At 42.6% G+C, this 23,982-nt stretch overlaps 1 protein-coding gene across 4 annotated transcripts in view; it reads left to right on the top strand.

Annotated features, from left to right (window-relative positions):
- The first annotated feature begins 9,885 nt into the window (after window positions 1-9,885).
- IGF2BP2 (insulin like growth factor 2 mRNA binding protein 2) overlaps window positions 9,886-23,982 on the top strand; it is a 154,766-nt gene continuing 140,669 nt past the window's right edge. For 3 of the 4 annotated variants that reach the window (XM_077879971.1, XM_077879969.1, XM_077879972.1), the window contains exons 1-2: window positions 9,886-10,160; window positions 11,714-11,774. In XM_077879971.1, the coding sequence (XP_077736097.1) occupies window positions 9,983-10,160; window positions 11,714-11,774 (239 nt within the window). In that variant the 5' untranslated portion in view covers window positions 9,886-9,982. The remainder of the gene's footprint in view (window positions 10,161-11,713; window positions 11,775-23,982) is intronic. The other variant, XM_077879970.1, reaches the window with a different exon arrangement.

The following is a 23,982-nucleotide window of genomic DNA, read 5'->3' as shown; positions in this document are numbered from 1 at the left end:
TGCCTTTGGCCCGGTCATGATCGTAGAGTCCCAGGATCGAGTCCCATGTTGGGCTCCCTGCGTGGAGCCTGCTTCTCCCTCTGCCTGTGTCTCTGCCTCTCTCTCTCTCTCTCTCTCTCTGTGTCTCTCATGAATAAATAAATAAAATATTAAAAAAAATAAATGGGGAAAAAAGAGAAAGCTCTTCCTTTCAGTAGAAAACCAACTAACACAAAAGGAATGATGAAATGAGAATCACCATTTGGCAACCATAATTAATTTAGGCAAGAATCAACAATAGATACTAAAACTAGTGGTTGAAATTTTGAGGAATAATAGAGGAAAATAGAGAAACCTGGTACACACCACTTTCAGGAAAAGAGCAAAATTTTTATCACCAAAGTGAGTAATGGGACAAATCAGCCTCAAATGCCTACTGATACAATGTACAGTATCACTCACTTCTGTGGTATTCCTGCAAGAAAATCTATAACTAAAACCTAATCAGGGAGAAACATCAGACAAACCCAAATTGAAGGGCATTCCAATTAAGTAAGCTGGTTTTTCTTTAATCAATAAAGTCAATGTCATGAAAAATAAAAAAGATCAAGAAACTTTCTAGAATAAACCAAATAGATAAAACAGTGAAATGCAACAAATGATTTGTGATTTTCTTTTTTTTAAGAATGTGATTTAAAAAAATTTTTTTTATTTGAGTTCAATTTGCCAACATATGGCAATATCACCTAGTGCTCATCACGCCAAGTGCCCCCCTCAGTGCCCATCACCCAGTCACCCTCACCCCCTCCCCCCACTTCCCCTTCCATTACCCCTTGTTCATTTCCCAGAGTTAGGAGTCTCTCATGTGCTGTCACCCTCACTGATATTTTCACTCATTTTCTCTCCTTTCCCCTTTATTCCCTTTCACTATTATTTATATTCCCCAAATGAATAAGACCATATAATGTTTGTCCTTCTCCGATTGACTTATTTCACTCACCATAATACCCTCCAGCTCCATCCACGTCGAAGCAAATGGTAGGTATTCATCGTTTCTAATGGCTGAGGAATATTCCATTGTATACATAAACCACAGCTTCTTTATCCATTCATCTTTCGATGGACACCGAGGCTCCTTCCACAGTTTGGCTATTGTGGCCATTGCTGCTATAAACATCGGGGTGCAGGTGTCCCGGCGTTTCACCGCATCTGTATCTTTGGGGTAAATCCCCAGGAGTGCAATTGCTGGGTCGTAGGGCAGGTATATTTTTAACTTTGAGGAACCTCCACACAGTTTTCCAGAGTGGCTGCACCAGTTCACATTCCCACCAACAGTGTAAGAGGGTTCCCTTTTCTCCGCATCCTCTCCAACATTTGTGGTTTCCTGCCTTGTTAATTTTCCCCATTGTCACTGGTGTGAGGTGGTATCTCATTGTGGTTTTGATTTGTATTTCCCTGATGGCAAGTGATGCAGAGCATTTTCTCATGTGCGTGTTGGCCATGTCTATGTCTTCCTCTGTGAGATTTCTGTTCATGTCTTTTGCCCATTTCATGATTGGATTGTTTCTTTGATTTGGGATTTTCTTTTGCTCTAACAAACATTACTGACACGTTTTGTGAAATCTGAATAAGGTTAGTAGATTACAACATTGTTTATTTCCTGGTTTTGACAATTATACTGAGGTTACATAAAAACTACCTTTTTTATTTTTTTTGAAGGATAGGAGTTTTGTCTGTTTTTTAAGATTATATTTATTTAAAAGAGAGAAGAAGATGTGGTATATGTATACAATGGAATATTGCTCAGCCATTAGAAACGACAAATACCCACCATTTGCTTTGACGTGGATGGAGCTGGAGGGTATTATGGTGAGTGAAATAAGTCAATCGGAGGACAAACATTATATGGTCTCATTCATTTGGGGAATATAAATAATAGTGAAAGGGAATAAAGGGGAAAGGAGAGAAAATGAGTGGGAAATATCAGTGAGGGTGACAGCACATGAGAGACTCCTAACTCTGGGAAATGAACAAGGGGTAGTGGAAGGGGAAGTGGGTGGGGGGATGGGGTGACTGGGTGATGGGCACTGAGGGGGGCACTTGACGGGATGAGCACTGGGTGATATGTTGGCAAATTGAACTCCAATAAAAAAAAAATAGACATCACCTTAAAAAAATATTTTATTTATTTAAAAGAGAGACAGTATGAGCAGGGGGACAGCCAGAGGGAGAGTGAGAAGTTGAGTGAGAGCCCAACATGGGGCTCAATCCCAGGACCCTGAGATCATGACCTGAGCCAAAGGCAGACACTTAACTGACTGAGCCACCCAGGTACCCAAGATTGCTCTTTTTAAAAAAGTAGGTATACACTGAAATTTTTAGACATAAGGGGACATCCTGTCCACAGTTTACTCTCGAATGGTTCAAAGAGAGAAAACGATAAAACAAATATGATAAAATGTTAACACTTGGGGAATCTGGGTAAATGGGATATAGGACTTCTTTGTACTATTCTTGCAATCTTCCTGTAAATCCAACTTACATATATATGTTATATACATTTATAAATTTGCATATGTGTATATATAAACATACAATTTTTTTACATATGTATAGCTAAAACAACTTTTAGTTTTTTAAAAATGCAGATTCTTGGGCCCAGCTCTGAAATTTTTGGTTCAGGAGAGTGGTGGTTCTTGGGAATTTGTATTTTTAACGTCTTTCTAGTGATTATGGTGTTTAATCATTTGATTTGAGAATCATCCCCTGCCAGATATGGAAATAAAGATTTGCTGCTAAAGGGGTTAAAAAAAAAAAACGAACAAAAAAAACAACGACCCATTTACTTACCACCCAGCATTAACAACAAAACCCCAAACCAGCTACATTGGAAATTGTGTGCCTCTCCATCTCCTATTTTTTTCCCTTTCCCAGAGATATTCACCCCAAAGTTGAAGTCTGTTATTCCCACACGTTTTTATACATTTATACCATATAAGTATGTTCATATCATCAATAACATTGTTTTGCATATTTTCAAGCTAAGTAGTTCATAACACTCCTTCCTGCTTTTCATTCAGCATGATGTATTTTAATATTTAACACTGATACAAGTGTTACAAGATTGATACAAGTAGCCAATCATTGATTTCATCCAGAAGAGGGAAAAACTGATTCCAGAAAAAATGAGTAACATGCATAATCTTTGACCTGATGTATAATGTTCTATTACTATGCCACAATTTTAAAACTCCAATTAAAAAAATATTTATTTGAGAGAGTAAAAGAGGGTGCATGTACATAAGCAGTGGGAGAGGTAGAGGGGGAGGATCTCAAGCAGATTCTTCTCCAGAGTAGAGTGCAGTGTGGGAATTGGATCCCATGACCCGGAGATCATGACCTGTGCTGAAACCAAAAGTCAGATGCTTAACCAACTGAGCCACACAGGCACCCCTAAAAATCCATATTCTTGATGATGGATCTGGTTCCCAGTATTCGCTATTCCAGTGTGATAACAAACCTTGTATATGTTTGTGTATATGTAGGATTTCTTTAGAGAACAAATTGATATGTCAAAGGGTGTTATTCCTCTTCTCTGGAATCATCAGTTTTTCCCTTTTTTGGATCATGCATGGTCATCCATAGTAATAGAAGGCAGGTTCTAAGGGCATAGATGTGGGGATGAGGGTCTGATGGAATTTGTTGAAGTGTTCCTCTCATTGCTTCTATTTCCTCAATGAAACAGAAAGCAGGGTTATCAATTGAGACCTAGGGTGGATGAAGAGCAATCGGAAGGTAAAGGGTGTGAAAAGAGGTGAGATGATAAGTCCATCTAGCAGAATGGGAGAGATTGCCAGGGAGTGCTAAGAGCCTAGATCTTCAGTTTTACTAGGTACTGACAAATTGTTCTTTAGAGAAATTGTACCAACGTACACTCTTGCCAGCAGTGGATGGCTGTTTCTGATGCTCTATACCTTCACCAATCCCTGTATTCAGAATTTTGTAATTTTTGCCAAGTTCACATTTGTGAATGCTTTTAATTTCCTCAATTACTCATGAGTTGAGCTTATTGTCCATTTGTTTTATCTTCTGTGAATTCGTCCATTCATATTCTTTCCTATTTTTCTAACAGTAGTCTTTTTCTGACTAATTTGTAAGTTCTCTTTATGCAGTTTGGATACTATATCAGTGTTTGCATCATGACTATACAAATATTTTCACTGTTGAGCCTATGATCATTGCTTCTTTCTTGTATGACCATGTACTTTTCCTAGAGTTAATAATTTCCTTTTCCATCTGCCTAGTTTTCCATATACCTATGATTTTTTTTCCCAAAAGCTCCAACATGCCTGGCATCCAATCAGAAATAATTACTATACATTCATACATAAGTTCCATTTTTTTTTGTTCCTTGAAGTTCTCTCTTTCTTAGCCATCTATCCTCTTGTTCCAATCTGTGCTGGTTGCTCTCTGGAAAGCTGCACTAGTGGCATTGTAGATCTTCTGTTCACAGTCTCCTGGGTTGGATTCCATGGTTTCCAAATCTCGTATCTTCCTCTTCTGTGACATACCTGAATCCATGCTTTTTTTTTTTTTTTTCAAGTAAACTCTATGCACAATGTGGGGCTCAAGCTTAGGACCCCGAGATCAAGAATCACATGCTCTTCTGACTGTGCCAGGCAGGCACCCCCTGCTCTGGATCTTCCAGGCTGTGCCTTTGGTAAACCCTTCAATCTGAAGATCCAGGTCTTTAATTCTAGAAAACCTTTTGTTATTTTTTTGGTGGGGGGCATTATTTTTTCTGTTCTCTTTTTCTCAAAATTAGTTCTCAATCAATGTTTGAATTTGATTTTAGGTGTGGAACAGATGCTTTTTTATGTTTCTGTGCCTTTGCACTTGTTATATCTTCTGCCTAGCATGCATTTCCTCTCACTTCTTCCCCTACTTTACCATATCCCTGGTTATCTTTCAAAACCCATTTCTGGTATCAGCTCTTCCATGGTGATCCCCTCCCTGACCTCCCTGACCCTGAACTGAACAAGACGGTCTTTCCTCTATGTTCCTAAAGTCTATCATGGCACCTCTAATGCCACACTATAATGTGTTTATACACCTGCCACCCCTTCTGATCATAAACTCTTTGAGAGCAGGACAATGTTTATCCATTTCTGTATCCTCAGTACCTAACACTGTGTAATGCCATGGATAAATGAATAGATTCAATGAGGGGAGAAAAGTGAACATTTCCTCCTGCTACATGTCAAGCACCATGCAAGACATCTCATACGTCTTCGTTTATTTCTCAGAGCAAGTCTCAGGTAGTAATTGTTTATGCAACAAATACTACCTGAGCTTCTATTACATGCAAGTTTTGATAACTGGCCAAAGAACGAAAAAAACAAAATCTCATTTCTCCTGAAATTCACCATAGAGAAGATTTTTTTCCTCATGTAATTTTTAAAAATTGACATTTAATTCACATACCAAAAATTCACCTGTTTAAAATGCACAGTTCAATCAATGGTTTTTAGAATATTCACAAAGTCATGCAACTGTCACCACCAGACAAGATATTTTTCACTGTATGAATGAAGTGCTGTGTGTTTCCTGTGGTCAAGTCAGAGGAGGAGGCAATTTATTAGGGGAACGTAGTCCAGGGAAAGCAGCAGTATATGCAAAGAAGTAGAGCTCTGAGACAGCCTAGTATTTGGAAAAATATGAAAAACACAGAAGAGCTAGAGTTTATGTTGAGGTGGTAGGTTAGCCTATTTTACAAATAAGGAATTTGAAGCTCAGAGAGGTGAATTAAGTCAACTAAGGTCAGACAATTTTTTTCTGCTAACACAAGGTGTCTAATGGTTACCCTACCATCAATTCATCCCCAATGAACAAGCAGGCGCTGATACAACCAAACACTGAATTAGCTCAAAATACAATTTTTCCCCAGCCTTCCAGCAAATAGGCTTCATTTTCCCTCCCAACTCCTTGTATTACCTACCACCACTGGCCATACAGATCACCATCATTAGCTGAGCAAAACATTTCACCATGGCTTTATAGATTCAAAAGGTTAAGGCAACCACAGTGATACCATCAGAAGGTGCTTTGTCCATGGATAAAATATTTTGGTCATGAAAGTCCAAGGGGGCACCTAGCTGATAGAGCATACAACTCTTGATCTTGGAGTTGTAAGTTTGAGCCCCATGTTGGGCGTAGACATTACTTTAAAAAAAGGAGAGAGTGTCTCCAAATTGAAGCCATAACACTTCATGGGCTCTGTTTAGCTAAAATACGTTTGACAGTCATGTTTCAAGCTCTGTTCAACCAGGAAGAAATTCTCGCTGTTTTCCTACCTGCAAAGTGACATTAAGAAATCTTGTCCTAGCTACCCTACTGCGATCTTGCCCAAAGGAATCACTGAGGATCTGTACTGCCTTCAATGTTGTTGAGGAAAAGGTTAATATGCCTAAAAGTAATATGCCTAATATAAAAAGGTCTCCAACTTTCTGACCTTAGTTAAACATTCATATAATCCTGGCTTATTAGGCTTAAATTCAGTCCAGATACGTTCGCATTTCAACTCTTTGGGAGGAGATGAGCTAGGGGAACTCAGGAGAAAGCAGGCAGAAAATAAAGTTTTGTCAGGCAGGGGCAATGACCTCTGGATTTCTGGTTCTACATTTGGAGGCTGTCTCCTCCTCTCTCATGTGAAAGAGCGACTCTACATTCTAGGATAAGAAACTGTGGGTGCTACAAATTTGAGGTATGGTGGAAACATGTCCTCCACCACACTATTTAAACCCTTCTGCAGCACCCCGGTTTACAAACCGTTGGCAGGACAGGAGACACAACTGCAGCAAAGGGCAGTTATTTCTCAGGGAAAAAACTGAAAGTGACCAGATGAGGCACAGCAAAAGAGTTCACCAGAAGCTACCTTGGCCAAGAATCTTTAGATGCTTGCTGCCACTGGAGAATCCATGCTAAAATGTTTGCGATTTTGCAGTAGGACCAAGGAATTGATATGCCTAAACATTACACAACAAAAAACAGCTTTACTTAACCTTCCAGAGAAGAATGAGGTCAAGTACCCCTGCCACTCTTGTTTTTCTTTTAAAGTGTGTAAATCTGAATTATCGGAAATCAAATAAGCAAATGCTGTCCCATAATACGATTAGGGATATTCATGTAAACAATCTGAAGATCATTACCTCCTCTTCTACTGAGGTTTACGTAAATACACAGTACTTTTCATTTGTGATTCTCCAATACATTTTGGTAGGGAAGCATGCAAACCTAGTTTATCTATTAGTTTTGGGGAATAATGGCAAAGTCCATTCCTAACTCCAGGAGCAGTACAATCCAATCCTTTTCTAAGAGAGAGGAAATATGGGAGTATTTGAGACCAACACCAGAACTCAAATAACTGCAATATCTGGGTATACTTTATTTCTCCTCTGGACAACTAATTATTTAATGAGATCTCCTTTTCCAATAGACAGTTTTATAAAGCTCATTAGTTCCTAAGAAAAGCATTATGTGTGTGACCACTGTGTTTCAACACACTACTCAGTTCTTCAGAGACTTCACAACAGTTCTGCAAGGGTTGGTTGCTTTATCCTTTTCTTTCTTTTTTTTAAAGATTATTATTTTTTCAAGATTATTTATTTATTCGTAGAGACACACACACACAGAGAGAGAGAGAGAGAGAGAGAGAGGCAGAGACATAGGCAGAGGGAGAAGCAGGCTCTATGCAGGGAGCCCGACGTGGGACTCGATCCTGGGTCTCCAGGATCACGTCCTGGGCTGAAGGCGGCGCTAAATCACTGAGCCACCCGGGCTGCCCTCTTTCTTTCACTTATTTATATATGTATGTTTAAAAGATTTTATTTATTTATTTATGAGAAGCAGAGAGAGAAGCAAGCTCCATGCAGGAAGCCTGATGTGGGACTCGATCCAGGGACTCCAGGATCATTCCCTGAGCCAAAGGCATATGCTCAACCTCTGAGCCAGCCAGGTGTCCCTCCTTTTTTTTTTTTTTTTTTTTTAAACTGAAGAAACTTAGGCTCACAGATGCTGCAACATTCTAAGCCACACAGCTAGGGACGGACAGAAAGGAGGAAGGTCTGAGTCCTAAGCGTATAGGCCTTCCACCTGCCAGCGCATCCAAACAAGAATCACCTGAGAGCACTTAAGGAAGATACAAAATGCAGGCTCACAGGGACCTGGAAACGTGCATTTTTAAAAAACAAGCCGTGCTCCCTTCACCCTCTCGGTCAACAGGAACGCTTATTAGCAAAAGAGAACTTCACGACCCAGCGGGGAGATCTGAACCTGTTCCATCTTCACCAAGGGACCCCAGTGTCCTCAAGAACTTACTCCTCTGGTCAAACCATCACTCCCACTAAGGTCCCCAGAAGTTCAGATCTTGCAATCTTCTTCTGTCCCTTCTTCAACCAACGAATCCTGCCATTCTTTTCCTTCCCTGTATAATAATTCATTTCCTGGCTGGGACCGGGCTCTAACCACCAGACTTCCAGCCGGGCCCCGGAACTCCCAACAGCCTCCAGCCCTTCTGGCTCCTTCCCTAGCCCCTCGGCTTGGGGCTGCTATCATCCCAACCCTGCCTCTTCCGTCGGTCACGTTGTTTCCTCCGCTTGGAAGGACCTCTTTCCTCTCCGGGCCCTCCCCAGAGCTCGGGGGGAACTCCTACTCCAGCCCGAGCGCCTCCGCCTGCAGCCGCCCCCGCCGCCCACCACCGCGCTCCGGGACCGAGCCCGGCCTCGCAGCCCAGAAGCGAGCGCGGTCCTCGGGGCCGCGGCCCCCGCCCCCGCCCCCGCCCCGCTGGCCTCCCCACCCGCCACCTGGCCCCGCGGCGGCCGCTCGGGAAGCCCTCGGCACTTCCCAGAATAGGGAGCAGCTGCCAACGTCAGGCTGCCGCCGGCGCGGGGTTCCGGGCGCACGGGGCGCGGGCGGAGCGGACGGGACTCGGCTCCGGCCTTCCGTCTCCCGCGACGGGCCGGGAAACTGAGGCCCGGGCCGGCGGCAACTTGCCCGGGCTGCGCCGTGCGCGAGGGCCCAGGCGTCCCGACCGCCGTCCGCGAGCCTCGACCGCACGCGCCGCGGGGTCGCCCCGGGGAGCCGGGCGGGGAGCGGGGCTCCGAGCGAGCGCTGCGCCCGGGACCGCGCAGGGCGCCGGCCGCGGCCAACTCGCCGCCGAAGTTGCCTCCCAGCCCGCCCTCGCCTCTCACCTCCGAGACACACCTTCCCCGGCCGCGGCGGCCGCGCTCTCACATCCGGTCCACCTTGCGCACACCCCTCTCCGCGCTCTCCCACGGCCCCGCGCCCCCTCGCGCACTCCCACCCGCGCCCCGGGCGCGCCTTCCCCGCCCCGCCGCACGCCCGGCCTCCGCGCCGCGCCCGCCGGGGCTCCGGGCTCCGGGCTTCGGGCTCCGGGCGCCCCGGCCCCGGGCCGCGACCCGCTTCCGCCCGCCCGGCGGGAGGCAGAGCCCGGGGAGCCGCGCGGGGGGCTCGGGGCTCGGCGGCGCGGCGCGGGGCGGGGAGGAGGCGCTCGCTCGCTCACTCTCGGCGGCGCACACGCCCGTACAAACTCTCACACACACACACACACACGCGGGGTGCGCTGCCGCCGCCCGCCGCTGCTCCTCCTCCCGCCACCGCCTTGAGAGCGAGCGAGAGGGAGGCAGAGAGAGCGCTTTGTCCGCGCGCCGCCGCCCGGCCCGGGACTCTGCCCCGAGGAGGCAGCCGCGCCGAGTCCCCGCCTCCGCCTCTGCCCCCGGGCGGGCCGGGCCGGCCGCGGTGGGGGGAGCCAGGCTGAGGGTGGGGGTGGGTGGCGGGCGGGCGGGCGGAGGGCGGGGAGGGGGGGCGGAGGAGGAGGAGGAGGAGGAGGAGGAGGAGGAGGAGGAGGAGAGACGAGGGCAGCGGAGGAGGCGAGGAGCGCCGGGTACCGGGCCGGGGGAGCCGCGGGCTCTCGGGGAAGAGACGGATGATGAACAAGCTTTACATCGGGAACCTGAGCCCCGCCGTCACCGCCGACGACCTCCGGCAGCTCTTCGGGGACAGGAAGCTGCCCCTGGCGGGACAGGTCCTGCTCAAGTCCGGCTACGCCTTCGTGGACTACCCCGACCAGAACTGGGCCATCCGCGCCATCGAGACCCTCTCGGGTGAGCAGTCGCCGCCGCCCCCTCCCCCCGCCTCGCCCAGCTCGGGCCGGGACGGCGCCCGGAGGGAGGCCGAGCCTGCGGGCGGCGCCCGGCGGGGGCTCCCGCGCCCGCACGCTCACTTCCCCGCACCAGACCCTCAACTCTCGGCGCCGGCCCGCTCCCCTCCCCCCGCCGCGCCGGACCCCCCCCCGCCCCGCGCGCTCCCGGCCGCAGCCCCGGGGCGACCCCCGTGCCGCTGCGAGGGTGCCCGGGGCTCGCCCGCGCTCTGGGGGCGCCCCCCTCCCGCAGGCTGCCCGCGCCGCTCTCCGGAGTTTCCCCACCCCCATCCCCGGAGAGCCCCCCGTGCCCGCTGTCCCCTGACCTTCCCGCCCCCCCTTTGTCAGGGACCCCCCCGCCCCGCACAGCCCGCGTGCCCGGACCTCTCGCCCCCCGGCGCCCCCGGAGCCGCGCGCCCCTCGCTGGCCCCCTCCCCACCGCGCCCCGCGGCCCCCCACTTTCGGAGCCCCCTCGGCGCCGCCCTGACGGTCCCCTCCGGGGTCTCGGTGCCCCCCCCGCCCCCCAGCCCCGGCCCCTGCACGACGGCGCCCGCTCTCGGTCCCTCTCCCGAGCCGCCGTCCCCTCTCGCTCGTCTCTCAAGCGCTCCTATTTTTCTCTGAATTTTTTGTCCGATTTTATTGAGAAGAACTCGGGGCTGGGGGCTTTCCGCCGCCTGCCCCCCCGCCTCCCGCTCGGCCAGAAGCACCTTTCTACGAGGTGCCCTGTCTCAACTCGGTGGGGGCCCCGGGCTGAGAACCGGGAAAGAGGCGACCGGGGGGCCCGCGAGAGCGCCGGAGCCCAGACGGGAGACGGAGAGCGACACACACACACTGGCGCGCGCGCGCACTCCCCAACTCGCCCTCTCGCACACGCACCGCTCGGAGCCGCGCTCGCCGCCCGCCCGCCGGAGCCCGCGCCCCCCGAGCCCCGGCCGGCCCGAGCCCCCGGCCCACCGGCGCGCGGGGGGGGGCGGGGCGGCCGCCAGGCCAAGGTGACACCCCGGAGCCGGCCGGGACCGGGCGCCCGCGGCGGCGGCCCCCGGGGGGGAGGCGGGGTGGGGGCGGGGCGGGGGGGCTCCGGTGCGCCTCGTCGGGGCCGCGGGGTGGGGAGGGCGGGGAGGGGGGCGCAGCGCAGCCTCCGGGGCCCGGGTCAGCGGCTTGGAGAGGTGGGGGCCGGGCGAGCAGCGGGGCCGCGCCAGCCCTGCAGCTTGAGTTTCAAATGAGCTCATCCTTTCAAATTGGCGCCGCTCTTTATTAAATTTGTTTTTCCGGTAATGCCACCCACAGCTATACCTGGGGTCGGATCCGGGCTCGCGCCCTTCCCACCTCGTCCAAAGAGTCGGGGCGCCCACCTTGCTTCCCACCGGGAGCCAAGTTTGCCCAGCTCGAGGCGGGGAGGAGACCCCTGGAGGGCGCCCGAAGGCGGAGCCCGAGCGTGCAGTTCTGTGCGTGCCCCTCCTAGACCCCCGCCGCTTTGATCTAAGGAAGGTTCTGAGTGCTTTAATTTCTGTTTTAAAGGTAAAGTGGAATTGCATGGGAAAATCATGGAAGTTGATTACTCAGTCTCTAAAAAGCTCAGGTAAATATATTTTGCTTAGTTATTTCGTGATAGGGCTTACGTGTAAATACAGAAATACGCTCCGTTTTTTTTTTTTTTAATGTGCTTTTGTGGTTTTAAAAAGGGAGGCTTTTGTTTGTTTTGTTAGTGGAGATAACATAGTCTAGAAAGTTACATTTTTTTTTTTTTTACTTTCATTATATAAGGTGTTTACTGTACTTTGGAAAATATCTGGTGCCTTATTGGGGGTGAGGGGTGGCGAACCCTAGCTGTGTGAAATTCGCTGGGACCGTTAAACTTGTTTATCAAAACTTGCCTCCCACCCCCCACCCCCCCACTCCCAGCCCTACCCCCCCCCAGCACAGTGGCAACAAATGCTTGTCAAGACTTCCTGTGAGATGTTAAGAGTAAATATTTACTTTGTCAACTAAATTGCTTAACTAAACTTCGCGATTAATTAGTTTTCTTTTTTAGATAGCTTAGCGTTGAATAATAAAATAATTCAGTAAGGGGTCAGTATTTTGCATAGCACTCTAAAGAAGTAGGTTGTTTGCATTGGGTGGTAGTTAAAAAGCCAGACTTTTTGAGTCACTGAGACTACTGACTGTTGCTTCTGAGCGTTTTGTTGTTGTTGCTTTTAAGATATGTCTGAGGCTAACCAAGTATCTTTGTGAAATCTATAGTTATATTTAAGTGCACTGTTGTTAATGAAGGAGTAAAGAGTTTGGTGGAAGTTGGATTTCTCCACAGTGATTTGCCTACATGAGAAATATCTCTCTATGAGGAGAGAATGAGGGAGAACATCTTTGTTTAAAGTGTATTGTGGACTTTAAATTGGGGCCCTTTATTACTCATTCTAGGTTTTTTTTTTTTTTTTTCCTCTCTTGTGTCGTAACTTAGTTTATATCCCATTCACATACATTTCTTCACCATTAGTCATTAAGTAGCTGGATTGAAAACTAAGTGAAGTCTTTGATTTACCACCTTTACAATTTATGATACTCAGGAGTGTGACCACTTACTTGATTTGTGCCAGGATTGAATAGATTTTAAAACAAACTGTACTAATTTTGTAAATACTTATTTTATTAAAGAGATTTTTGAAAATTGTGGGCACGTTTTCAGATACTTTTATTTTAACTAAGCAACAGGATATCTTTTGTTTGCAAATGATTCTGTGGCATATCACAAAGGGAACGCCTTTTAAAAAAAGGCAAAAGTTATGATTTGCAGTTTCATGTGTAATAATAGTAAGCTAGCTCTTCTCTCTAGGAACAGATATAGTGTGTAACTGGTTTTCCAGTTAAGTATTTTAATTTGTGTGCTTTTCTATAATTTTTTTTTTTTTTGCCTGAGAAATCCAAGTTGAAGCTTTCTGATATATTAGGTACTTAGTGTAAGTTTAAATTGCTCTTCATGCAACACTTGGAAGTTTGATGAATATATTGAACAAGGTTTGAAAGAACCGCCTAAAACATTTGATGGGCTGTTATTGTATAAGTGCCTAATTCTGTTGGCTGCATAGCTGTTTTGAGTCCTTTTTTGGGTTATAATTAATAAAGATCACCCGAGTTTTAACTTTAGTGTGTCATTTCATGTTGCAAAGTACAGTATTTCATGTTGCAATGTAAGGGAAATACTGTTTTCTCTAAAGTTATTAACATCTCCTAAGACTTCTCACAAATAAACTTCCAAATATTTTTCTTTCAAAATGAAGAGGTATTTGCTGTTAGCCAGAGTGTTATTTAAATAATTTTGTTGTGTTTATTTTAGAGTTCAGAATTAAAAGCATGCCCCAAATTTTTAATATCAATTAAATAAAGAGCAAACTAGGACCTCTACAGCCCTATTAGTACATAATTTCTTTGAACATGTGGGCGATATGAAATACCTAGGAGGTAGATTAAAATGCGCTGTGTGTGATTCACTACCCTGAAGACGTCTGACATACCAAATGTATGCATAAGCTGCTGCTGTAGAGGGTTGCATCATTTCTGATTGGATGGTTTTACTCTTTTTTTCCCCTTTCCTTTATTGGTTGAAAATGCAGGAATTAGTTACTTGTACTGCAGGCTAAGGGAGAGATGGCTAATGCCTGGCGATGTGTACTGAGCTCAGACCCCTGGGATGAAGCAGCTGGATGTTCTCATGTACAGGGCACTACCACGGTGCTGGCTTTCAAAAGCAGGGTACTGTGACATTTGAAACCAAAGCTTTTATGTTATATGGTGACTATTTTGGTGTTCCTTTGTTGCATTTCCATGAAATTTAACAAGTTAGAAGTAAATTTGTCAGCGTTAAGTCAGTTCTATATGTGGTTTTTGTGTTAGTTGAAGTGAAAATGTGAAGAAAACAATTCATCCTCATTGCTTGCTTGCTTAAAGATCATTCAGCAATTGAGTACTCATTTTCTTTATATTGTTCTGATTTCTTTCTGTTTTCAAGAATGAGTTTTTAGTATCTGCATTCCAAATAGATTTTTTTTTAAGCTAATGATACTTTGGGAGGAGATGTTTTTATCTTAAGTCATGAAATTATTGGCATGCCATTTGCTTACCAATGGATCTTTTGTTAAATACAATTCTAGCATCATTTTTATATGTGCTATTATAGTAGACAGACTAGGTAACCATTATTTTCTCAGGGTCATCAGTAGAAAACTCTTTTTTCCTTTTTGCCACATGTGTTTCATTCTTATTAGATGCAAATTACTGTAATGCAAACCATAGACAAACCATCTATTTTTTTTAATTTTAATTTTTTTCTCTCTCTTTTCTTTTCTTTTTTTTTTTTTTTTTTTTTTTTTACTTTCTAAGTTGGTTTCAGGCTCTGTTGAATAAAAACCTTTGGATCTTTTTTCTCTATTCATATTTCTTGGTAGTATATATAAATCAAAGATTGCTTCAAGAGGAAGAAAACTGTAGTGACTTTAAAATTCTGTTAAAAGTTGTAGAAACTTCCTTGACAGAAATTTCATTTTTGATGTTGAAGAGAGTTTGGTTTCAATACATATACATATATCTGCATATCTATCTATACACACATGCATGCACGCATACACATCACATAAATTGTTTTGAGCCAAGACATACGCTAACCTGAATGTGCTTTGTAACTAAAGTTGAATGATTCTGTGAGAAACAAAACTTTGAAAAATGCAATTTCTGCCCACTGCTAGGAAGTAACCAAGTGGTGCTAGACGTGCTTTCACTGAGATGGTGTGAATACTATGAGGTAGTGTAGGAAAAAGCTATGAATTTGTCTTTCATGAGTTAAAAATCAGTAATTGTGTTCTCTCCAATGCAAATGAATTCAGTCTCCTATAGGAATGTTAAAGAAAACAGTATCTCAATTGTATTTTGCTTGTATGTACTACATTGTGTATAGTTGAATTAAATACCAAAAAGAAAAAAAAAATCACCCAACCTCAAGCTCTCCCCCCAACAAAGGCTTTTGCTGCATCAATTTTTAATTTTGAAGCAACAGAGAAGACTTTTTTAGGTTAAAATCATATGGTAGCCTTCTAATTAAAGAATTTGTTGAATTAAAAATTAATGCTTGAATTTAATTATATAGAGTCCATGTGTGGCTGGCTGTAACATATATTAATGTAAAATACATGTCAAACTGAGGTAGTTTATGATTTGGCTTTGGGTTGGACGTTTAGTTTCCCATTTTTAAAAAAGCTAGTAATTTTTTCATATGGTTTTAGGCAATATCATAAAGAATTACACATTTTCATGACCTTTAAGAGATAAGTATTAGAATTGAAATAGAAGCAGTAAAGAAAAGAATTAATTGATAATTCAAGTGATAATGTAGATTTAACGTTCTAGCCTACAAATATTAAATGCTCATTTGATGTTGATTTTGTGTTATTTAGCTAAATATTAAAAACCATTGAAAACTACAAATCAAAATACTTTTTATGTAGTACTTGATTTTCCAGTTTGTCAAATTCATCTCAGTTTTATATTCGTATTATAGCAATTTATAAAAGTATTAAATGGCTACATCTAAACATTAATTCTAAAAGGAGATTTGGTGATGTTTGATACATTTGTCAAATGCTGTTTTTTAAAATAGTGTTTCCTTGTAATTATGGCCAGTAAGAGATGGTCTCAGAGTTTTGTTTTTTATTATTTTAACCTGAGATTGCATAAAGATGAGAGATTAGTATTTGTACAATACCTTTTTATACATGGTGGTATAATGTATTTTCTTTAGAAAGAATTTTTTTTTAAAGGACATTAGCTGATTTAGAACTAATTGCATATCAAAATTAACATCCTAACTATTTTGAGTAAATGTTTTTGTTTTATGGAGGTTGCTCCAGTTTTTCAGCTGGGGGAATGTAAATAATGTTGAAATGTGCATTAAAGCATAGTAACTTGGGCACATTTATTAAAAGTCAAAACTATGAAAATCAGATTTCTACAGAAACTTTTTACACATATTTGATACTTCTCAACTCTCTAAATATTTGTTGTCTATTGCTGAATCACTCTTTCAAGTCTTCTAATGAAATTCTCGAAAGTAGATGAGCAATTGGTTAGAGTTGTGAGAGAATATTATTTGAGCTAAGTGTGTCATCTCTGTGATTCAGTGGGGTGTGTGCACATGGGTGTCTGTGTGCATGTGTGCTTTGTGGGGGGACAGTAGTTTCAGACAGATGGTATCAAGAGGGAAGAGGAGGAAATCTTTAATTGAGCAACATTTGCTCTGGATTTAGGCAAGGCAAATGAAAATTGCTGGGTGTTTGAACCTTGTAACAAAGGGAATTGGTATTTGTTTTGAGTGATGCATAATTCTTGTAGGTGGTTAACCTTATGGAAGCCAGGGCTTGGGCACCTGTAGTGACTTCTGCAGTGAGGGAGCTGCTGCTGTAAGGGCTATCCAAGGCACAGTCTACCCTTCTTTTTGTTAAGATATCCCCTCTCACTAATAGATTTAGCTCAGTGATTCTGTGAAGGCTCTGATGATTCATAAGCCATTTTTATAAATGTTAGAAAATTCAAGATTTGAATATACATTTTCATTTATAAATTCTGTACTGTGAAAGACAGTATATTATTTTGTACAACAGAAGTATTCTGACAATTTCATTAGAAGCATAAATATTGAACTGGTTTCTTTGGAGACTTAAAAAAGTTGAACCATAAGTTTCAAAATATATTTCTAAAAATTTCACCTACACGCCACCAGAGTGTCTTCACTGTTCTTTCTGGTGTTGAAGAAGAGAGTGATGTGGCTTGGCTAAGTCAGTTTTTAAAAACCAGTTTTCTGAAACTTTTAGTCAAAAGTGTAATCTCTCAGAAGTTATGATTAACTTAATTTGAAGGATGGGATAATTCTGTTTAACAAAACATGCCCAAATAATTTATTAGTCAAAGTTTATCCTTTTTACAGAGAAATTCAAGTCCAATCAGTTTGGGTAGTCATTCAGAACACTTATCATTGAAGAAAACATAGTAGCAAATAAACAACAAACACCTACAAGTAAAGATTAACCGTCTGTCCTCCCATTTATCATCATTAAAATATCTTAAAAAATCTTTTACTTTATAATTTGACTTCTTGCTTACAAACTTGTAATTTTCATTTGGTGGCATGAACTGTATGGGTTCTATTTTGGGTAGCAAAATTGCAGAGTGCTCAGAGCATTATTTTTAAGGTTTTTCTTTTTCCTGTTTTGATCATGTACTTTGGTCTTTCCATAAAATAGTGAAGAAGAATTATTTTCCTTTATAGAAAAATTCAGATTCTGTTGCTTTGGTTTCCAGAGGCAAAGGAGGATATAATAATTGTTTCTATAACTTGGTTTAGAGTTTGACGGCATATTGAGGTAAAGATTAAGTAGACCAGAGAAAATGGATGCTTTTACACTAATAGCAGGCCATCAAATCTAAGAGCCAACCCAGTGTCCATCATTGAATAGATATATGTCTCCTTCCCAAGCCTCTGTTTCTCACTATGTAGTAGGCTTACATTTTTGAGATACATTTTGTTTATTTCTTCCCTGATTTCCTTGTTATTTATCTATTCTGTACTTTATTCTTAAAATGTGAACATTACTAAGAATTTCCTCATTCTGTTTACTGTCAAGAACGTTTCATAAAATAGGTGTTTTAATAAGTCCAGTAAATGAAAATGAAGAGTTCTGATGCATATTTTAGACTTTCTGATATTTACCTGTATCATAAGAAATGTTGTACCTAATGACCAGGAAAGTATGTATGGGACCAATTGCAATGAGAATGTTTTCAGTTTTTCTCATTATCATATAATTAATATGTGCCAGTGCATGAGAATTTGCCTTAGGGGAAAGCTTGGATATTTTAATTTTTGTTTTAAATGTGAACAGAAAGATTGTTTCATGATTCCATGTGCTGGTGTGTGAATAATGCTAGTAGCATTCTCTCAGGGAGATACATATATTTTTATGTGCCTGCATCTTACACTCATATAGTGCTCATGATGTCCCAGCCTCTTCAACACATTATTTCATTTATTCCAAATAATAATTATGTGAAGCAGTTAGGACAAGTAATATTCTCCCCTTTTTTCTGATGAGGAAACTTAGTTTCAGAGAGATTTAATAATTTGCCTAAGTCCACGTGGCTTTTGAATAGTAATGCTGGGGGCTGGGGCTCATTAGAGCCCGGGTCTTCTGATCCTCCAGTCCGGTGTGCTGAGAACTTTTTTCCCCACACTTTTTTAAATTAAAGAATTCAGTCAAGAGTGTTGTAAGGCTTAAAGGGTGCCATTCAAGAGTGATGGAAATACATGAAAATAGTTTTGTTCGTGAATGACCCTTTTGCAGTCTTATTCTTACATCAATCTGAGTGATCTGTACTTTGTTATAGTTTTTTAGAAACAAAAATAATTAGAAACAAACAGAGGCAATTTAAACATTACCAGCAGCATTCCCTCCTCCTATCACCATGCTTGCCCATAGACAGAAGTGGGGTTGGAGTTTGTTGCTTTTTTCAGTGGTTGCATTCCTTGTGCTATGAAATAGAACACTGCCAGGAAAGACGTATCTCCGGACATCTTGCTCCACACACATTAGGCAGTGAGCTGTACCCCTGGTCAAGACTGTAAGCCTTGTGGTAAAGGAAAATCTAGCTCAAGGAATCACTTGGGTGGGTTCTTCATGGGTTTTAACCAACCCACTGCTGGAGGTCAGGACTGTGTTTTGGTTTTTTTCCTGGAGACTGCCAGGTCTTTCCCTAGATTTGGTGTCTCTCTGCTTCACTTTCTGTACAGAACATGGCATTTGGCCTCTTCTGTGGGGATGGAATGAGTATCAGTAGGATAGCATCCATGAAGTCTTCAGAGGTCTTCATTAATGATATAATCACTCAAAAACATACACTAAATAACTAATCATGTGAAGTATAGTTTCATTTCCCCTTAATTATAAACTTTTCCTACGTTTATCCTCTTGTTACCTTTAACTTTTGTGTACAATTGGGACGCCTGGATGGCTCAGTGGTTGAGCCTCTGCCTTCGGCTCAGGGCGTGATCCTGATGAGTCCCGCATGGGGCTCCCGGTAGGGAGCCTGCTTCTCCCTTTACCTGTGTCTCTGCCTCTCTCTTTCTGTGTCTCTCGTGAATAAATAAAGCTTAAAAAAAAAAAAAAAACCTTTTGTGTACTATCATGTATATGGTGGTAGTGGGAGGAAAGAAGGCATTATCAAGAAAATAATAGGTAAGAAGATTATTTCCAACTCCCCACACATTTCATTTCTTTAAGTTAGTACAGTCTGGAGTAAGGGTATTGCACGTTCTGTGGAATTCTGATTCTGAAGATGGAGAAGGAAGGTAACTAATATTTACGAGGTAGATCCTGTGCTAGGCCCTGTACTGGGCCTTCTGGGTATCTTATTGTATCCTTACAACAGCCGGGAGACAGCTGTACATCATCCCTTTTATAGATAGGGCTTTAAGGTTTTGGACTCAGAAGCAACAACTCCTTCCACCTGCCCAAACCTGCTTCAAAGAGACAGTGGTCCTATCACCTTTGCTGTCCTGCTCTCCTCCTTATCTGAATATAGCAACAGCAGCCTACCAGTAAAGCAGGAGTTGTGATAATGTTTACATAGGTTATAGAGTAACTTTATTTTTCCCAACTCAGAATAAGAAATAAAATTTACATGTAGAGGACGGGTATGCTGAGGAAGATACGGGGCTGAAGTTTAGTTATTTCTAATTTAGTATAATTGAAAAGCAACTAAAAGTGCTAGTCATAATTTGAGGACACTTTCTGAAGCCGTCCTTCCTATTGTAGAGGCATTAGTAATTTAAAAGAGAGATGGTTTTAAGAATTGTTGTGGCCAGAAATGAAGTGTAAAAAATATAATGTATATGCAGCGTGGTGAGAGGGTCTGTATTCATGCTTTTGGGCCAGATACATATATATTTTAAATCCTGTAAAAAGACTCAGGCTTTTTTGTTTAGGACCTAGAATGTTACACAAAGTTTGGCATGCTTTCATTTTCATCTGTGTATAAATGTGTATGGTCTAGAGAAGGAAAATCTGGGATTCTCACAAATCGCTTTCCATAAAATGATTCATCTTACGTCAGAAAATTTTAAACCTTTTTGACACATGAAAATGTCAGTGAAAGTACAGGGAGTAGAAAGATGTATATGTTCTTTTTGATACAACACTTAAACATTATACAGTACATTGGTGACTTTTTTTAAGTAAACAAGATGTAAGATAGAATTATACCATCAATGAAATGAGACAGAAGTTTTGCTTCTAGATATAGACGTTGTGCTTTTTTGATTAAAAAAAATCTTATGAACATTATGATTAAAAAATAATAACTTTTCTCAGTAGCCTCTAATAGAGCTTAAAATGTTATCAGAGAAGACATTTTTGTTATCTTGCTACATCTTCTCTTTACTTTTTCTCTTCAAAAAGCAAAGTAAAAAATTCATAATCAAAAGGTGATTTTGCAGACAGGTTAACCTCAAACCAATTCACAAAATAGAAGATATTTTGAAAAAAACTTATGTGAGGACAGGCTATAACTGTATTTTGTGGAGACCATTTACTTGAGTCTCTTTTGATGTTTGTAATTTCAACAATGCATATTTGGAAAATGAATGTTTTTCTTCATAGTTGTATGGATAAGATTTTGGAGTAAAATATTTGTGCATCTTTGAGAGAATCAGAGATGATTAAATGGTTTAACAGTAAAAAAAAATACGATTTGGCTTCTTCAATTAGAAGGAAGGAAGAAAGGGAGAGAGAGAAAGATATTTGGAGGGAGAGAAGGAAGGAAGGAGGACAGGAGCTAGGTGGCCATAGGAGCTTGGTGACTGAGTGAACTATGTCATACAGCTCATGCAGTCTCTAATTCCAGAGCACAGGGGAAAGACTGGTACTCCCTGATAGGGTATAGAAAAGAGTAAGGGACTCCAGTGGTGACAGCAGAACTGCGAATCTCACAGAATTTATTCTTTGACATTTAAAAACTCTAGGAGTATGTGGCTGGCCTGCCCCACAAAAGGTTTTACATTTCTTTCTATGAGGCCCTGTACTGGCCACTTCCTTTCTCTCTCCCTCTCTCTCCCTCTCTCTCCCTCTTTCTCCCTCTCTCCCTTTCTCCCCTCTTGCCCTTTGCATTTCCCTGGGGATGGCCAGGGCTAGAAGGTGCCTGGTGTGCAGGCCTGCATCCAGTGCAGTGCCCCCTCACTGGCTGAGTTTGGGGAAGCCAGGGAGGAGTGTGTGCGCTTGCTCAATGTGTTGGAATGTATGGTTCTGTGGCATACACTTACAGGGAAAGTGCAGCAGACAGACACACAGACACACATACTCACTCATCAGTGGTTGGTGAGGGAGGTCAAACGTTGCTGGCTTTTGTGAGGAGTTGAAAATTTGGGAAGGAATTTCCCAGTGTTGAAAATTTAGGCTACTTTTCTTCCCCCCTAAAGTGTAATTGTATTTATTCTTTGTAAAGGGAAAACATCTTTTTATTTTCCCCCCAAATACCATTGAAGGATAGAAAAAAATTTTGTGGATGCATAAATAATCTGGCCTTTCTACTGGATCTTGCTGTACTTTTTCTCCCTTCCTTTTCATACTAATAGTGATATCCTCAAATAATAGACACTAAATTTGTAAAATAAGCTTTTGAAAACTGAGTTTTCTAGGGGTGGTAGAAGGGGAGAAGGGCGGGGGGTGGGAGTGAATGGGTGACGGGCACTGGGGGTTATTCTGTATGTTAGTAAATTGAACACCAATAAAAAATAAATTAAAAAAAAAGAAAACTGAGTTTTGTCACTACTAAGGATGATCTTTAGAAACAAGGATCTTTAGAAGCCAAGTTTTAAGCTCAGATATTTTACTTTTTAATTTTTTAAAAAAGATTTTATTTATTTATTCCTGAGAGACACACAAAAGCAGACATAGGCAGAGGAAGAAGCAGGCTCCCTGCCGGGAACCCAATGTGGGACTCCATCCCAGGACCCCGGGATGAGCCAAAGGCAGACGCCAACCACCAACCCACCAGGTACCCCTAAGCTCAGATATTTTAAAATGTTGGATTTAGCCTTCCTTTCAAGGAATAAAGAATAAAATACTAGTCGATGAATACTTTTAATTTTTTTTGCCCTTTAATATTTAAAAAAAATTTACATTCATTTTTTTTTAATTTACAAAAGATTTGAGATGAAAAAGGTGCTGGTTATTTAGTTTTAAATAAAGAAGACAGGGATTTAGTTTTATGAAGTAGGCAAGTGAAGCTGACATTTTGTTTTAAGGGTTATAAAAGACTGGGAACAGGTGGTTGGTTCTAATGTAATTTTTTATACATCTTAGGAGATTTGGCAGGGAAGAGTTAGCTCTTTGGTTCATTGATTTATGTATTAATGGTTTGCTGTACATGTCTATTTTAATGATTTCAAAATAATAATTTTTCAGTAATATTGAAAATTTGTGGCTTTAGTTTATGATTATGAGCAAGGTGTTAATACTGGACTTAGAAATTTTCAGGCCTGTGACACCTGGATGGCTCAGTCAATTAAGTTTCCGACTCTTGTTTTGGCTTGGGTCATGATCTCAGGGTTGTGAGACAGAGCCCCACATCAGGCTCCACACTCAGTAGGGAGTCAAGCCTGCTTGAGATATTCTCCCTCTCTTTCTGCCTCTCCCCTTGCTCATGTGTGCGTGCTCTCTCTCTCTCTCTCTCTCAAATAAATAAATAAATAAATAAATCTTTAAAAAAAAATCCCCAAGCCAAAGTCCTCTTTTATTCCCCATGGCAGTACTTTTAATACTATGTTCCACGAAAGCTTAGGATTCTGAGGAGATGCCAGATTTATGGGAAGGAAGAAGTGGATATATGTACATGGGAGATCCTGGCTTCTTAACTACATTTCAATCAGAAAACAGCTGTATTTGCTGCAGTTTTATGTATTGGAGTTCGGTCTAGAATTTGGTTCAGAAAAGGGGTTTGCTGCTTTAGAAAACAGTTTGAAAGTTACCTGACCAATGGTATATAATTCTGGACCTTGAGTCCATTCCTTGTTCAGGCATTCCGGCAGATCCCCAAAGCTCTTTCTCGAGGAAAGTTTGCTACTTCTAAATCCACTTCCTGCAGAATGGCCTGTCACTTTTGCTTTAGTAACAAATGTTTGCTTTGCCATCTGCATGCCAGACTACTAAATCTATGGATTTTTCTATAATCAATAGCACTGAAGGTTTGCCCTTCGGGAACTTTTCTAGGGAGCTCCTTAGCCAATGATTGCACTCCAGTTCTTAGCAGAGCCATTAGAATCAACTAACTTTGAAGAATGATGAGTCTGGTGACAGGGGACCTACTCATTCTTCAACAGTAAGTTTTGCTTCAGGAGGTCCAAGCAGGTTGGACCGCTTGCCCCTTCTTCAAGCAGAGCATCCCTACTTTTTTTTTTTTTTTTTTAAGATTTACTTATTTATTCATTCAGAGAGAGCGAGAGAGAGGCAGAGACACAGGCAGAGAGAGAAGCAGGCTTCATGCAGGAAGCCCAATGTGGGACTCGATCCCGGGTCTCCAGGATCACACCCTGGGCTGCAGGCGGCGCCAAACCGCTGCGCCACCGGGGCTGCTCCTTTTTTTTTTTTTTTTTTTTTAAGATTTATTATCATCCCTACTTTTATCTGTCACATATGATGGGTTTCCATAAATACAGGGGTGATCTTCAGAATATTTTGAACTGGTTAGTGGATGCC

Source organism: Canis aureus, chromosome 31, assembly GCF_053574225.1.
Source record: "Canis aureus isolate CA01 chromosome 31, VMU_Caureus_v.1.0, whole genome shotgun sequence".
NCBI classification, from domain to species: Eukaryota; Metazoa; Chordata; class Mammalia; order Carnivora; family Canidae; genus Canis; species Canis aureus.
Note: the sequence above shows the minus strand (reverse complement) of the source record. Positions and strands in the feature narration are given on the sequence as shown.